Source organism: Solanum dulcamara, chromosome 11, assembly GCF_947179165.1.
Source record: "Solanum dulcamara chromosome 11, daSolDulc1.2, whole genome shotgun sequence".
Taxonomy (NCBI): domain Eukaryota; kingdom Viridiplantae; phylum Streptophyta; class Magnoliopsida; order Solanales; family Solanaceae; genus Solanum; species Solanum dulcamara.
The window spans coordinates 52326441-52342913 of record NC_077247.1 but is presented as its reverse complement, the minus strand read 5'-3'; the positions used below and the strand labels follow the sequence as shown (position 1 = coordinate 52342913).

General features: G+C 34.3%; 1 protein-coding gene across 3 annotated transcripts; it reads right to left on the bottom strand.

The window, feature by feature from the left end:
- Positions 1-2722: 2722 nt before the first annotated feature.
- LOC129872376 (uncharacterized) lies at positions 2723-16204 on the bottom strand. 3 transcript variants are annotated; one of them, XM_055947362.1, is made up of 14 exons: positions 15896-16203; positions 15721-15805; positions 15300-15410; positions 15011-15108; positions 14819-14902; positions 14281-14417; positions 12391-12463; positions 12261-12306; positions 10583-10692; positions 10251-10358; positions 10093-10152; positions 9751-9812; positions 7755-8067; positions 2723-3830 (listed from the first exon to the last, which is right to left on the bottom strand). In XM_055947362.1, the coding sequence occupies exons 1-14, from the start codon at positions 15965-15967 to the stop codon at positions 3015-3017; spliced, it is 2175 nt and encodes a 724-aa protein (XP_055803337.1). In that variant the 5' UTR covers positions 15968-16203; the 3' UTR covers positions 2723-3014. The 3 variants fall into 3 exon arrangements, with proteins under 3 accessions (XP_055803337.1, XP_055803339.1, XP_055803338.1); XM_055947364.1 differs by having other exon boundaries at positions 15721-15821; positions 15896-15964; XM_055947363.1 differs by lacking the exon at positions 14819-14902 and having other exon boundaries at positions 15896-16204.
- Positions 16205-16473: the final 269 nt, after the last annotated feature.

Sequence of the window (16473 nt, the reverse complement as noted above, 5' to 3'; positions counted from 1 at the left end):
GACAACCCATTACAATTGTTACAGCACAACGTTAAATAATGTCAAATTAATTTTCACATTTATATATAAAGGCAAGCACACTGCACACACATCTACTTGAACCATGTTAGCATTATTAAAGTTGGCTTGTACTTGTTTATTCATCATATTAGTGAATTTACTTGAGCTTCGCACGATTATAAAAGACATCATTTTTTGTAAATTTAAGTGAAATAAAATAGATAACTTGTTTACGTTTACGTGTAGGCACACAAATTTAATTTTGAAAGTAGATTAAATCACACTAAAAGAAGTTAACATAATTACAGTTTAGAAATATGAGTTCACACTTATAGTTGATTATCATGAAGTTAGATACATTTACAACCTTAATGGTAAAATTTAGGAATATTAAAGAAGTCGAATAACGTAGCTACGGAATAATGTCAAGCCATGTATGCACAAATAGAAGAAAAAGAAGATTAAACAAAAAATAAATAATTCATTAATTAATACTCCCTCCGTTTCTATTTGTTTGGCTTGATTTGAAATACGAGGGTCAAACTAGCTAATGTTTGATGTGAATTCAGAAATAAAAAATTTCATTTGTAAGAAAATAAAAGTATATATTTAGAAATTACATAAAAACATTATACGTCACAATAATTAATTAGAAAGTATTTGAAAAAATTATGGTCAAAACAAATACCATTTGACTCTCCAAATATAGCAATTAAGACACAAAAAAATTGACTTGTTAAGCATTAATGAAGATTCAACGCAGTAGATACACTATAAATTGATAGATTTTATAAATACTAGCTAACCAATTCTTAATTCGAAATTCAAATTCCTGGTTTTAACTTTTATATTGATTTAAGAGTAAAGGAGAACATAAAATTCAAATGTTATAAACGAGTAGTTTTCCCCCTTAATCTTATCAATTAGAGAGATGCAAAAGTTTTTTGCATAATTGTGTAGCACAAAGAGTATTTTAAGGCAAGGTTTATGACATTATTTTCTGAACATGATAGAATTTTTTAATTTTTTTAATCTACTTACAAGTGTAATATCTCAAATCATACCAACTATTAGTATTACAAAACAAACATGAAAGAAGTTCAGGCGTTTCTTAACTTGACATATACTAAAAAAAATTAATTTATTATTTCCTCCGTTTTATTTTACTTGTTATATTTTTTTTTCTCACCTCTTAAAAGAATATTAACTAAAAGGATAATATTTACTCTTAATTTTCAAAATAACAATTATTTTAATAAATACGACGATTAAAATGGATAGGAGGAAGTATAATGGTTTTTTACTACTGCCGATTGTATTAATTTAAAATCCTCTTGCAAAATCACTGTGTGCCTTTTGGTCTGCAAATTATTTTTGAAATTTACTATATTTATTATTGTCTTATATGTGTACTTATAATTACTGTGGCAGACATGTTCCGACGTAATAGTTTATATAATGTCAAATTTTAAAAGTGGATCTCCTCTGCAGGGTTGAATAAAAGTTAATCCAATCATTTTATACGAGAGGGGAGAAACTTTCTTTTAAAAAAAAAAATATTTTTTATTCGATATTTGATATCTATTTAGAAATTTGATGAATTTGAATTCGTGTCGAGAAGTCTTACTTTAGAGTAAAGTGTTCTTTATCAAAAATGATTTCATACCCTAGTCGGACACCATAATTATTAAAAAGTTTCACTTTAGAATAAAACGCTTCTGATAAAAAAAGACTTTATATTCAAAATTCAAACTCAAAAACTCTAAAGATGGCATGAGAAAGTTCCTTCCACTTTCATTATTTTCACTAAGATGTGAATCCTTTTCATTTCCTCAACTATACTTTTCCTCCTCTCTTTTTTCTGTTCAAAATGTAATCAATCCTCACTTATTATCCAGTTGTCCTCATCAACACTAATAAGTACCAAATTCTTAAAAACATTTTCTCCGAGACTTATTCCTACATTGGAAATTTGAAATTGTGGGGAATAGGTTCTGACACAGCCTGAGATATTAAGGACCATGTGTGAAATTGATAATCTGTTAAGGCACGTGAACATTTATTCTACTATTCTTTTTTGAGGAAATTACAAGAAATTGCAAAAGTTAATAGTTATTATGTAAGCTATAGTTTTGATTAATTATTAAATGCGGCTATAATTTAAATAATTTTTTTATTTACTTTGTATAATTCAATTTCTAATTGTATAAATTCAAAATTTGAATAGTTTAATTCCTAATTATATAAATTCAGAATTTATATATGCACGCTTTAGCTATTTGTATACGATTTGTTAATATATTAGATTTGTATAAGTTATGAATAATTCATATCTGTAAAAATTCAAAATTGTATATAATTATCATGTTTGTATATAATTTGTTGATACATTTTGATTTGTAGAAGTCTGAAAAATTTTAAATGTATAAATACAGAATTTGTATATACTTACCATGTTTGTATATTGGTAAGCGAAATATACAAACGAAGTTTTGAAAAATTCCTAAATGTATAAGTATAGAATTTGTATATACTTACCATGTTTGTATATTGGCAAGCGAAATATACAAACGGAAATAGCCGTAGCAAACGAAACTAAAGCTATGGAGCGTAATTAGACAAACTATAACTAATGAGCATAATTAAGATACTTATAGTAGCTATTTGTGAAATTTTCTTTTATTTTTCATAGTGAAGGCCAGCAGTAAAAAACAGTTGACTCTAGGGGAATATAATCAAACACTGAAGACAGCTTGCCATGAAACGAATGACAAGAAGACAGAGGAGAGTACTTCAAACATGAAAATGGACTACTATTAAAATCAAAGCCTACCATTTGATAATGATAATTACCATGTCACAGTCAAAAAATGGCAATTGCGACTCATTCTTTTGCCATGTACATGAGAGCTAGACAGTCCTATGGTAAAAAGGGGTAAACAAGGTAAGACAGTTCTGAGTTTTGCTCTTGCTCCTTTTTGAAGAAGATACAATTTTACGATACAAAGTTAAACTCACCTCCTGAAAAGATCTGAAATTTTTAGGTTTCCTGCTTTTGGTTTACTCTTCTCATCCAAAACCAACTTGACCCCCTCCAAATCCTGTTTTCTGCTATGTAATGGCTCACTCTTTTCCTCGTTCTGTTTTTGTGTGGAATCACGCTTCTCTTTCAAATTGTGCTGCTTGGTAGTCCCACCATTGTCAACATTGCGTAAAAGTTTCAAATGGTTTTCTGAAGTCTGCCGATATTTATCGCCTCCATTTCGCTCTTCTTTGTGAGGCGGCATTTGATGCTTGACCCTTTCAAGCACCATTCTTGTTCCATTCTGCGGTAATTCACCATGCTTATCCTTAGTTTTCTTCTTAGTTACAGCATCCCCGTTATCCAGTTTCTGACTAAGAGATTCTTTATCATGCTTCTCAACAGCCTTCTCTTGGGATTGCTTGGCAATAACCGACTTCCGCTTCTCAGCTCTATTGTGTTTAATTTCAGAACTTGCATTGGGCTGATTATCATCTTCACACACGAACTTCCTTTTATTGAACTTCACATTTCCACCCATATTCTTCTCCGTAGCATTTTTACTCAACCGAGCATCAACTTTAACCAGGGTATGTTTGATCACTTCACTGCCTGGAATGACCCCAGGAGCTATAGTATCAAGGATGACTTGACCGAGAACGAACCTTGTCTCACACGTTTGTCCTATCCCAAGCAGAGTATAATCTATCACAATACTATTCCTCCTGGTTTTGAGAGATCTAACATCTTCTATCAGAACGTCAAAAATTACTTCAACTACCTTCCTTGTGTTCTTAGATACAAACACCTGAATATAAAATATCTCATTAAATAGTCAATCAGTGTCTACAATAATAATAGAGCAATCACCAACGATGAACACTTCACCAAGAAATTGACAATTTTTAGACACTGCTTGTTGTTCTACTTTATTCAGAGCACGAAGAAGAATCATGGCTAAATAGGGATACTGTTGGCAGAGGGAGGAGCTTCTGCTAAATCACTATCTCTTTTAATGTAAAGCTGAGGTGATTTCCCAACGAATATAATGAGGCTTTTTAGATGTGGAGAGAGTGTTAATCTTATTCCAAGTGCAACTCATCCGAGAAATACCTAGAAAAGTTGAATGAAAGGCATATGTTGAAAATGTAACCAAATAAAGAACACTCTCCCACAAGGGTGGAAAATATGAGGCTGTCTTAATTGTAGGAAATATAATGATTCCACCTTTCTCGACATGTCAACTTTTTCGAATTTATACGAAGCTCGGGGCTTGGAGATTCCCTGTGATGGTGGGCCATTATGTTCCCATTATGTTCCTTGTCTCCCCTTAGATGAGAGGGATAGAAAACCGTGGATAATCTGCTCCCTGTGCATATGAAAAACTAGTTTTGCTAAAACCAAAAGATGGTCTGATCAATCAATACTACTTCAGATCCTATGTAAGCAGAAGGCAGTGTCGTCTCGACCATAAGACCACTATAGCAATCGCTTGGGGCCCCAATTCTCCCAAAAATGTATGTACATGTACATATATTATTAAAAAAAAAATCATGTATTGATAAATTTGAAAAAAACTTTTTGGATAGAAAATATAATAATCTTTTACCTCATTCAATATAAGGATTGTTGTAATAATTCAGAATGGAAAAATGTTAGTTAATTGTACCATCGTTTCTTATGTGGTCATCTGTTTTGTTGCCTCATTTATTCTAACGATTATCATGAACCAACATTATTATTCTTAAATTTAACTTTTTTATTCCACTTTCTCTATTTTAATTCTCTCAGTATTGAATATATTAAAGTCTCTCATACGGTCAAACCTACTACATTACGCAAAATCTATCGCTCTATGTTTATGAAGAGATCAAATTTGTTTTTTTGGTATCTTCTTCAAATTTCAAGCACTAAAACTAATCAACACTATTTTAATATCATTATATCAACTTATCAAATTCAGCTCAACATTATTTCGATATCATTATATAAACTTTTCAAATTTTCGAGTTCGGTTTTATTATTCTAACTTTATATTATATATTTTTAATTGAAAATTTACATTGTTTATATTGTTACTTCATAATTTCCACATATATCCTACCTCTTCAGACCTCCTTTGTAGGATTACATTCAGCATGTTATAATTATTCAATTTATATATGTCAACTAAAAAAAATAAGGCCTCTTTATGAAGTTCGGCTTTAGGCCCCAGACCTATTGAGACGGCCATGGCAGAAGGGGGTTTAAATCATTTTAAGCGCTCTTTTGCAGTGCATTGCACCAACTTCAAAGAGGTTATAAACATCTTAATGTTAACGTATAAGCAAATGAGGTATTGTATGGAAGATAAGGCAAACTGTTTCGACTTTATCTCTGGATAAGTCGTCGAACCAGACCACCTGCAGATCTGCAATCTAGGATCCTACCAATACATTATGACCAAATGTAACATGGAATAGCAAGCATCCAAAAGCTAAGAAGGCTTTTATTGAAAGCTTTAAAAGAATGGGAGAAAGGGGGACGCATGAGTGTTGGATGATGAAAAGAAGGTAGAATTGATCGGTACCTAGTGATCGATACTTTTTCTTTTATAGGTAGGGTTGGGCAGAAAGTCATTGTTCGTTAGACAAGGACCACATGAGTTTAGATCTCAGTAGAGGCCAAAAAAACTAGGTGATTTCTTTCCACTTGTATGCCTTGGAGGGCACCTGGGTGGAGTTACCCAGTACTGGTGCTAGGTAGAAGGTACCCAGTGGAATAGTCGAGTTGCATACAAGTTGGTACCACCGCCATTAAAAAAGGATGAGCAAAGAGATTGCACAAGGAATTATAACTCAATAGAGTTTCAAGTCACTCTAGGTGATTTCTTTCCATTTGTGTAAGCCTGGTGTGAGCTTGGAATGGAGTTACCTCGTACCTGTATTGGTGCTAGGTAGAAGGTACCCAGTGGAATAGTTGAGTTGTGCACAAGCTGGCCCAGATAACACCGTCATAAAAAAAGGGATTAGCAAGGAGATTTCACCAAGGAATTATAATTCAATAGAGTTTCAAGTCAGACTATCGGTCATAGTCTGCTAATAAGTAAAAACTAGAGAAAAGACATAAAGGGACACCTAATATTGTCCCGAATTTTTATAAAGACACCTTAACTGTATGGGCGTCCTATTATCCCAAAACAATTTTGAACTGATATTATTACATCATTTTTTGTCCACCTAGCATAGAGAGTGTATGCACTTTCTTAAAAAGCGTGAGCAACCTAAAATAATGAATATAATTTTATTTTTACAAGTATTTTGTTGTAAAATATATTTTCTTGTTTTTCTTATTATTTTAACTTTTTATTCCTTCTTATTTTTTCTTATTCTTTGTTCTTTCTTCTTCGAAAATTCATTGTCATCTCCATTGAAACTCCTCACTTTCAATGTCACCATTTTTATCACAACTCCACCCTTCTTCTTTTACAACTATTAGTTTAACTCTCTTCAATTTTAAAACTTTATCTAAATATTTTTTACATTTCGAACAATTTGATAAACTTATTAGATTTCAAGATAATTAGGAGGTATCATTTAGCTTTTTTATCCGAATTTCAATCAAACTTCTTTCAATTTTTGAGGATTCATTGATTCTCTCAAAATTATCATTTCTAATTTTGAAGTTATATGAAAATGAGATAAATTAATTGATGATACCTTAAAAATTTTGAATTTGCTTAGAAAAATAATTAATTTTGATATCAATAGCTCAACAAAGTCTAGAAAAAGTAAAAAAAAAATCACTAAGAAGAAAGGCAGTTGGCTAAAGTTGGCTGAAGAAGAAAATGGGGGAGGGGGTTGAGGGTGGGAGGTGAAGAAAAAGGAAGAAAGAAAGAAAGGAAATAGGGGGGAGGGGGGCTGCTTGAACGTGGGGGTGGGTGGGTGGGTGGTGTGGGGGTGGGAGGTGAAGTGGAATTTAAGAAGAATTCAAAATTAAAGTAAAAAAAAAAAGGTCAAAAACTCTGAATAGCTAACTCTCCCTGTCCTGTTTTATATGACATGTTCCACTTTTGGACTAGTCATAAGATATCATCCGTCAACAAAAACTTCTGAGATCAGGTATTGCATGGCAGATACTTCGACTTGTTTTGTCTTTATCCTCTGAGGAAAATATCCAACAACCACATCTCCAGATTCTGAAATCTGGGATTCCTACCATTACTTTATGAACAAGTGTGATATGGATTAGCAAAAAGATTTCACCAAGAAATTATAACTCAATAAGGCATTCTGTGCATCATACTCTGCTTACAAGTAGAAACAAACAGAAAATGCTCTTACCTAAACAATGGAACTCCTACAATTAGCTTATTCTTCCTGTCCAGTTTGATACGACACCGTTCATCTTTTAGAGAAAAATAGGCTAGTTATATGTTATAAAAGCTCACATGTTATGTGTCAACAAATAGATACTGAGATTACACTTCGATTAAATCAATTTTCCAGTATTATTCAGAAAAACTGACTAAATCAGTGCCCACTTTCAGATGAAAAATGGAAAAATTGACTCACAGGTGAAAAGAGTTGCATTCAAATGGACATACTATTTTTTCACATTAATCTAGTATTACTCCAAAGAGTGACAAGGGTACAGAACAAATATATTGGGTGCTCAATTAGGTTAAAACAAAACCCATACGAGTTAACAAGTTGACTCAAACTAGATCTAGAAACGAAGTAGGTTTACTTACCAAATCAGAGCATGGGGAACCTGGGAACTTGGACATTGCTTTCTGGAGGCTGTCCTTATCAGTCAAAATGTCTAGAGAATTTTGCACTAGCACTGCCAGATCTGTAACTCTTTCCACAAGCTCATCATCTGATGTGGAGTCTTGGGAATCTGAAATTTCAGGTGCATAAATACATGCAGCATCAGAATGTCTTCTAGCAAATTCAACACCTTCCTTCCAATTTCCATGGTACAACACAGAAGCAAAAGTCAGGACGACAAATGCCCCTTGAGGATCAGTGATTAGTGCTAGATGGAATGCCAAGAGTGCAACCCTGCTCACATACATCAATCAAAAGGAAAAATATTGTCAAGAATTCTAGTCACTAGAAGCCAATTTCTCAACACTAGCTCAAGCCTGAATCATCCAATAGACCTTTAAAAGGTGATAACACCAGTGATCTGAAAAATAGTAGACCAGTTTGATTGCAGAAATCCAGATTATGACTTAAGAGCTGTTATGCTGATAGTGAACTATTAACATGACTCCCCAGGTTTCATATGGCTGGATGTAGTCAAAATGCACTATAGAACCATGACAATCTAAGATGCATAAGAAAGGATGATCCCAACTTAGGCTTTTGATATAGGAAGAGGCAGCACGATGTGCCATAGAGATAGTCCAGAATGTGAACACAATGTATAAAGACAAAATGAGGATAGCTTGATTTCTGTTCAATATGACTTACAAGTGAATTAAATATCACCCTAAAGGTCTCTCTCTCTCTCTCACACACACACAAAAAAAAAAAAAAAAAAAAAAGACAGCTAGGTGAAATCAGGTTTTTAGCCCTTTGCTTGTATTGTTTTTATTCTCCAAAAGTTCAATCGCCTTCTATTTCTTCACCACATTCATCACTGTATTCAGTGTGAATTCCCTTGGCATGTGAAGTGAAATGCAACTTGCCGAACCAGAAGAGGTGTTTCCATTTGCCAGTGCTTATAAAACAAGTGGCATTCACAGCAGGCCTCTGATTGACGAGAAACCTTAAACAAGGGAGATCTTAAACCAAAAACAACTTACATCAGAATGAAAGAGTAGTAGAAGATGACCACAGGAGAACAAAATCTCAAAGATGGGTGTTAAAAACTTTACTTCGAAGCATAAAAGAAATCAAAAGTTAACTCCAAATATTCTAGCCTAATGTCACGGACTTAGACTTCAACTAAGACCTCCGTGCGGCACTTGACAACTTACTCACGAATCTTTCACGATCTTGTAATCTTTCCCCCATCTTCATGATCAAGTGGCGGGTCATGACACTAAGCTATAAAAGCACTGAACCTTCAGTTAACCAAAAAATGATATCTGCTGCAAACATCAACACTCGGGACCATAAGAGAAAGAATACTTCTCCTATAAAGCTATTAGCTATGATGATAGAACAAGATAGGTTAAAAACCCAGTAGTTTAGGACTTTAGGTATATAACTCCCCCCAATAGTTTGGGGGGAGGGGGTTTATATTATTCACTCAAGTAATATTTTTCTATTTAACTTTTTTTGCCCCCATGCAGGATCGAACTCAAGTAATAGAGGTTTGAAACAGAGGTCCAGAACCATCGAAAAACACCTCATATATGAATACAGTGAAAGTAAACACCATAAGGATAATAGCCAAAGAAAAAAACCATCACTTTAGAAAGAACAACGCAAGGAAATGAAACAACATTAATGACTAAAAACAAAATCCAGCAGAGCTATCAAGACTGTAGTAACCATATTTCTGAAAGAGATGTCAAATAAAATGGAAAAAGTTCAACCCTACGAGAGAGCTGCTGCAATATATGGATTACGGTAATTGCAGTAATTGTTATAAGGGTGAACAAAGCACCCATCTCGAAAAAAAAAAAGAACCAAAAAATATCAGTTAAGAAGGCCCGATGTGATACTTAGCTCAACAATATATCAACTTACACAAACTATCTCCACCAATGGCTAGAAATTAACTCAACTTACCACAAACTATGATGAGAAGGTCGATCACAGGTGACTAGTTGATCCAAACTGGAAAATAGTTTCTGCAAAATATTCAGACCAATACATTTAATGCGTGAAACAGTACTAAAAACTCAACAAAACATGCATAAGGCGAAAAGACAAATATGCCCAGACAAGTGCATGCATGTGCTCACATATGAGGGGAAAAGCTAGACTTCAGGAGGATGCATGAAAACAAGCAGTCCAGAGAAAATATGTAGACAAATATGGGAAGAGTTGACATCAAATAAGTGAGGAAGCACATAAAAGGAATTGTATAAGTTTATGGAGTAAAAAACTATACAAGATAAGAAGATATACCATCAGCATAACAGAACTTTCACTCAACTGTTTGTTAGACTGTTGAGCAAGGTGTGCGGCCTGTAAATGACACATTTACTCAAGTATAAGCTACTGTCCTGAACCAAAAATCATGGAATTCACAGCATACCAAAATGAAATGAAACAATATGACATACATGAAATGGTAGCAGCATTCCAAGGATGTTGTATCGCTGAAGTAAAGAAAGAGAAGGCTCTGCAGCTCCATAAGACAGCATATAGTTGACTTCCATCATTAGTCTAGGCTGCACAAGAAAAAATTGAGGCCATGCAGGAAAAAACTACTAACCAAGAAGCAGTAATAGAGAAAGATTCCATTGTGGTTAGGAACCTTTTTTAGCATCAGGAATGTCAAGCAATGAGAAGAAGGCATAATAGCATAGAGAAAGCTAAACCTTAGGAGGGTTAAAAGAACAAACAGAGGAATTAAATAAGTTAACAATTGTTTACATGAATTCATTGTTCATACCTTGTTCAATATCATTATGGACGGAGAGAGTTTGTGCATAGCAACTTCAACCTCCTTTGAAAAGGACAACTTGAGGCGAGCAGCCAGTCTCAAGCCACGCAAGATTCTTGCTGAGGACAAAGAAAATCGAGGATCAGTTCCATCAAAAATTATAAAAGGAAGGCATTAGGGTAAATTCATGCGAATCGTCTTCTATTATTTCAATTCAACAGCCCTATGATCTCCTCCTCAACTTTTAGAAATGCATACTCTTAACTAGTAAAAAGGGCAGCCCGGTGCACTAAGGCTCCCGCTATGCGCAGGGTCCGGGGAAGGGCCCGACCACAAGGATCTATTGTACGCAGCCTTACCTTGCATTTCTGCCAGAGGCTGTTTCATACTCTTAACTAGTAAATCTCTTAAAACACTTCTCATGTTCACCTGACATAAAGAATGATATTCAGGTGGTTCACGATATTTGTAGTCGATGGGATAGTGTTTTCTCAAAGCACATAAAGAATCTTATTTTGTGATTGATGGAATGAAGAATATGACCTTTTCCATCAAAACTTTTCACCAAACTCTTCAGCTCATCCTGTTACCTCCATGTTTATGCCTAATTGCACATTCACCTCCCCAATCCACCTAGAGAGCATTATCGCCCGCATCTTCAAGCACCACTCTGCCCCTTTTCACCAGCACGCTACTAGCACTCTTTCTCTCCCCCAACCAAGCGACACAAGCAACAAAGACAAACTTTCTCTGATGAAACAACAAGGCCCATTCAAAATATCCATGTTCCTCATTCCCTCTGTGGACTTAAGAAAACACCTCTCTCATCCCCCCCTTTGACAATAGATAACCCCACTTCAGACGCAATCTCAACGAGAATGATCCCTCCACCATATATTACTTAAAAATACAATCCTGCATTAATGATCTAATACAGAGGGATCCCTTTCTTCACAAACAAGTTATGCAGGAGCTGTAATACAAAGATTTGTAAAACAATAAATTATAGTTATTCTAAATATTTAGGGCGCATCTAGAACCGGTTTGGATGGGCTTAAAAAAAGTAACTTTTATGTATGAAGTGCTTTTAGAACTTTGAAGTGATGAAAGTTATTTTTATAAATAAACAGTTGAGTGTTTGGATAAAAGTGTTTATGTTGAAAATAAGTGTTTGAATTTTAGGGTTAAAAGAATAAAAAGGGTAGTTTGTGAATTTCGTTAAAATATAAGGGATATAAAAGTAATTTCCATGGTCAAACAAAATGGTTTTAAGCACTTAGAAAAAAAAGTTAGAAATCCTAACTTTTCATTTTTGACCGACTTTAAGAACTTTATGGCTTAAAGTTACCATTAGGCAAACACGTCCAAAAGCTAAAAAAGGGCTTTAGCCCATCCAAACGGGCTCCTATTTTTGGTCAGATATTTGACGTATTGTATTAAAAAACTGGACATACCACGTACAATCTAAAACAAGTATTAGACTTTCAACTGAGTAACAGTTATCCTTGACTAATATGTCACTTCTTTGACATCTTCAAGAACTATATAACAACAACTAGGTTCAATCTCAAATTAGTTGAGGCTGGCAGTATTAACAAAAAACAACAGGATCAATATCAATGTACAATGCATGAAATATAGTTCTAATTCTCAAGTCAAGGCACATCTCTAAAATAGTTGCACTTACCACAGTCCTCTTCAAATGACAAGTGTGCCGGTACCAAAGTCCTTAACTGCATAAATATGACAAAAGACATTGTAAATTCCAAAACACATCAAAATGAGACCTTCACATATTTGAAGTAAAATAATTTCACCTGTAAGGATTTTAAGTCCACTATTGCATCGGCATAATCATAGATTGTATTCACGGACGGATCAAAAAACAAACTGTTTCCACAATTTTACAAACACAAAAATGAGTTAATTAAAACCACAATAAATTGTTTCTACAATTTCATAAACACACAAAATGAGTGAACTAGCACGACATATCCAAAAAAAATTAAGAGATCCAATCCATCACCAAAAAGATCAAGAATATCTATAAACTAGAAAAAAAATATCGACTTTTGAACTACAGACGAAGCATGTATTGACTGTAATAATGTGTTGCTTACCAGAATAGAAAACTGTGGAGAGGTTCTTCAAGAGATAATGATTGGGGAATCTTAGTAGCTCAGTTGGTTGGCTAACTGAACTCCCACCTTGTTGGTGAGGGTTCGATTCCCCACATTGTTATCCCCTCCCCATTTCCCCTTCCCCTATCCCCAATTTTTTTTTTAAAAAAAAAGAGATGATGATTAACATGCAAAAGGTCTCCCCAATAATATTGATCCTCAATAGTTCAATCAGGATAAGGATTAGCGGAGAGGTTCTAAACAGTTCTGGAAACTAAATTTTTTTTCCAACAACCTATATTGCTTTCCGATAAGAATCGAGCCCTTTTTTCCTTGGGACATATTTTGTTTTTTAAAACTGCTTCTTTTTATATTATTTTGGCTGTTCAAAAATAAATTTTGTAACAAATAAAGATTTTAGGAAATTTTAATATATTTTATGTTTTCAGATTTTTCTGTACAATGCAAATGTTCCCCAAAACAAAACTCAAAAACGCATTGGTTTCCGAAAAAACCAGATCAACAACATACTCGATTTCAAAGTTACCAAGTTCAAAAAAAAAAAACATACTCGTTTTCAGAACAACACCGCCTAAGGACATCTTCAGTTCTTCATCTTTTATATTACACCCTGTTCTAAATGATAAGATCAAACTGACAGAGTCAAGTGAACCAGTCATCTTGTATAGCTACAAGAAACAATTTGCCTAGAACACCTATAATGAAGCCACCAAGCCAATGATTTCTCATACTTCAACTTACCACCTTGGAGTATCCAATAGTAACTTCCAAGTTCCAACTTCTTAATTGGAGCTCTAGACATGGCAATGCTTTTCAATCTCAATCACTTTTCTCATCCAAAAGGATGTTGATAAAGCTTGATGATTCATCCAAAAGTAGGTATTCAAGCATTTGTGATGTCAAAAGGGACCCCACATAGGGAATCAAACATGAGATATTGTAGCATCACCTCCCAAGGATCCCACAAGATGGAAAACACAAGGACATTGTTGCACTACCACTGCACTAGTAAACTACTCGTTGTATACCTTCCCTCTGTTACTAGTTAAAGTTATGATTCTACATTGCAAATAAGCACCATATTAGGTTTCTAGATATTAATTGAGGACCACAACATGGAGCAATCAAGCATGGCAGTGCACAGCATAGAACCTACTTCTGCATGTCGGCCACCTCTATGCCGCACTGCATTCCTCCATTTTTCTATCAAAACCTTTACCCACTATCTCCTATAGTTCTGTGATTATTATCTTTTTCTTTATCTTCTGCGCATAGATAAACATAATTACTCAAATAAAATGTAAATGTGTGATTAAAACAACAATTTTGTTATGAGATCCAATTTTTCAGCTTTTCTTAGGGCTATGGCTGCCTAAATAGATATTCATTTTGGGTTGGTGGTAAGAGGAAGCAGACTGGGCATTAGAAAACAAGACAAATCGAGTCCACCAGTAGAATTGAACAACCTACGAAGCCTTCCAGATATCCCTTTCCCAGGGAATAATTTACAGAACAGAAATTAGATTTAGCTCCATTTTCTTAAGGGAACAAAAAATAAAGAGATACCTGTTAACAGTGAAGTCTCGGTGCATGGAATCCTTCCAGAGAATGAAATCCTTCTGATGAAATTTCTTTGGCATTTTAGGAACAGAAAGTTTCTCACTTTCTCCGGTTAGTTTTGCCCTAGTATCAAAACTTGATACCTGAGAGAAGGAAACCCGAATTCTTCAGTAATTAAAGTTGTATAGTGTGTGAAAGATGATAACCAACACATCTAGCCATCTAAGAGAAAGAGACTTCAGCTCTATTGTCTGTCCAATATAAGTTCAAAAAGAGGTCAGACACCAATGGAAGTTATTCAATCAATGTTCTCCTTTTCTTAAACAATGAATAATTTTGATCAAAATAATAAATTTACAAATAAATTTGAACAGTAAGACTAAACCACTTCTCACGTGGCAAAGCACTATAAGGATTTTCATTTTACAGCAATTACCTACTTATAACAAAAAGATAAGTATACAAATGTGAAATAGACCATGCCCATGCACAGACATATAAGTATAGAATGTGCAACAAATAAATAGCATAAAGCTGCACCAACCTCCACAATAGAACCATTGACATGTACTACACATATTGGAAAACGTCGTCCAACAATTAATGCACGATGAAAACGCCTTTTTATCTATGACAAATAGAACAGACTGACATAAATATCGAATCATGGGGACGAGTAGTTGAAACCAAACATGACTGGATTATTATTAGGATACTATTTGAATGTATCTTGGACCTGTGGAAGCCTTGCAGTTGTGACTACATCAAAATCTTTTGGTATTTTATTGAGAATTAGATCTCTGACACATCCACCAACCAAGTAAGCTTCAAACCCTGCATATTGCAACTTTTAGTCAAAGGCTAACCTTCACGCAGTGAAATATCTAAATATGAAGACTCATGCAAACTTAGTGCCAAGACAAGGGTCAAAATTTATCCTCAAACCATTGACAACGAAAATGTGCTTAAGCTAGTATCTTATTGTGTGGCTCTTTATCCAAGCAAACTACAATTGTAAGTATCACCTCCACTTTGGAGACCCTTCAGAACCGTCCATGCAGATGCTGGTATCATGGAGTTACTTATCCCAAAGTCCCTTGAGTAAAGCTTCCTCCACTTTGAGAAGTCAATTTCACCTGCATCATCATCATCATCACAAATCATAGTGTTGCCACTCCTGGACGCAATGGAACAGAATTACCTTCTCTTAATGTGTGTAGAACATTATGACACTCGACTTACCGGTCACGTGCTTGTTAATACTGATTTATGGAATTTATGGCAAATTCTTGGTGAAAAACATCAACTTTATAATGTTTCATACTAACATCTCATGCTTTTTTATGACCTTTATTATAAATAACATGTTCCATGCAACAGAGACTGCACAAGAACGAAGAGAGAGGGATAACTTAAGAAAAAGAAGAAGGAAGAATCAGTGTTTACCAGTCTCAACCACGGACCCAGGACCCATATTAGCAGAGTGCTGTTCCCAATGTTTGCCTTTAGAATACGTGTTGTGATTAAATTTCTAGAACATGGAAATTCTACAAAAATGTTATAAGCTGTTCGACAATTTGCCTGAATGAAATAACATTCAAGAACAAGTTAAACTTAGCACCTGAAAGGCAAGAAAGGCTTTGAAGCGCGACAGCAAGGAATTGCCTTTGGTTTGTTGGACTAGCGCCGCCATGAATTTTATTTTAATTTAAAGAAACATGGTTGCCGTTTGAGAGTGAGATCAAGAAAAAGGCCCCTCTTTGGCTCTTTTTGATCTCTCGGCTTTGATTTAGCCACTTAGGTCACACGGTTGGGTCACCGCTTAATATCAACAAAGCAGCTTTCGGGACGTTCGATTTTTGGGATTCAATATTTTTTTACAAAATCTATGCTTAAATTATCAACAATTTGGCACTTGATATGCGTGAAGTTAACGAGTATGAGTGAACACATCGAATGGTAAAAATTACTTTTATGCCTGAGTTCGTCACGAAATTTTCTCCTAAAAAAAAAAAAAGTTCAAACATCAATATAATTGTCATATTTTTTGTGTGTTTTTGTTCTAGATATTTCGATTAAATAAATTTTCAGAACATAAATATTTTTAATAAAGACTAATTTATTAATTGAAGATTGTCTAAAATTGATGACAGACAAATGACATTTATAGCCTCATAAAAGAAATTGAAGACTTAAAAT

Coding starts and splice junctions, on each gene's coding strand:
- LOC129872376 (XM_055947362.1), bottom strand. CDS start 15,967: ATGGCGGCGCTAGTCCAACAAACCAAAGGCAATTCCTTGCTGTCGCGC. Junction 15,806..15,895: donor AAGCCTTTCTTGCCTTTCAG/GTGCTAAGTTTA, acceptor TCCATGTTCTAG/AAATTTAATCACAACACGTA. Junction 10,153..10,250: donor GAATGCTGCTACCATTTCAT/GTATGTCATATT, acceptor TGTCATTTACAG/GCCGCACACCTTGCTCAACA.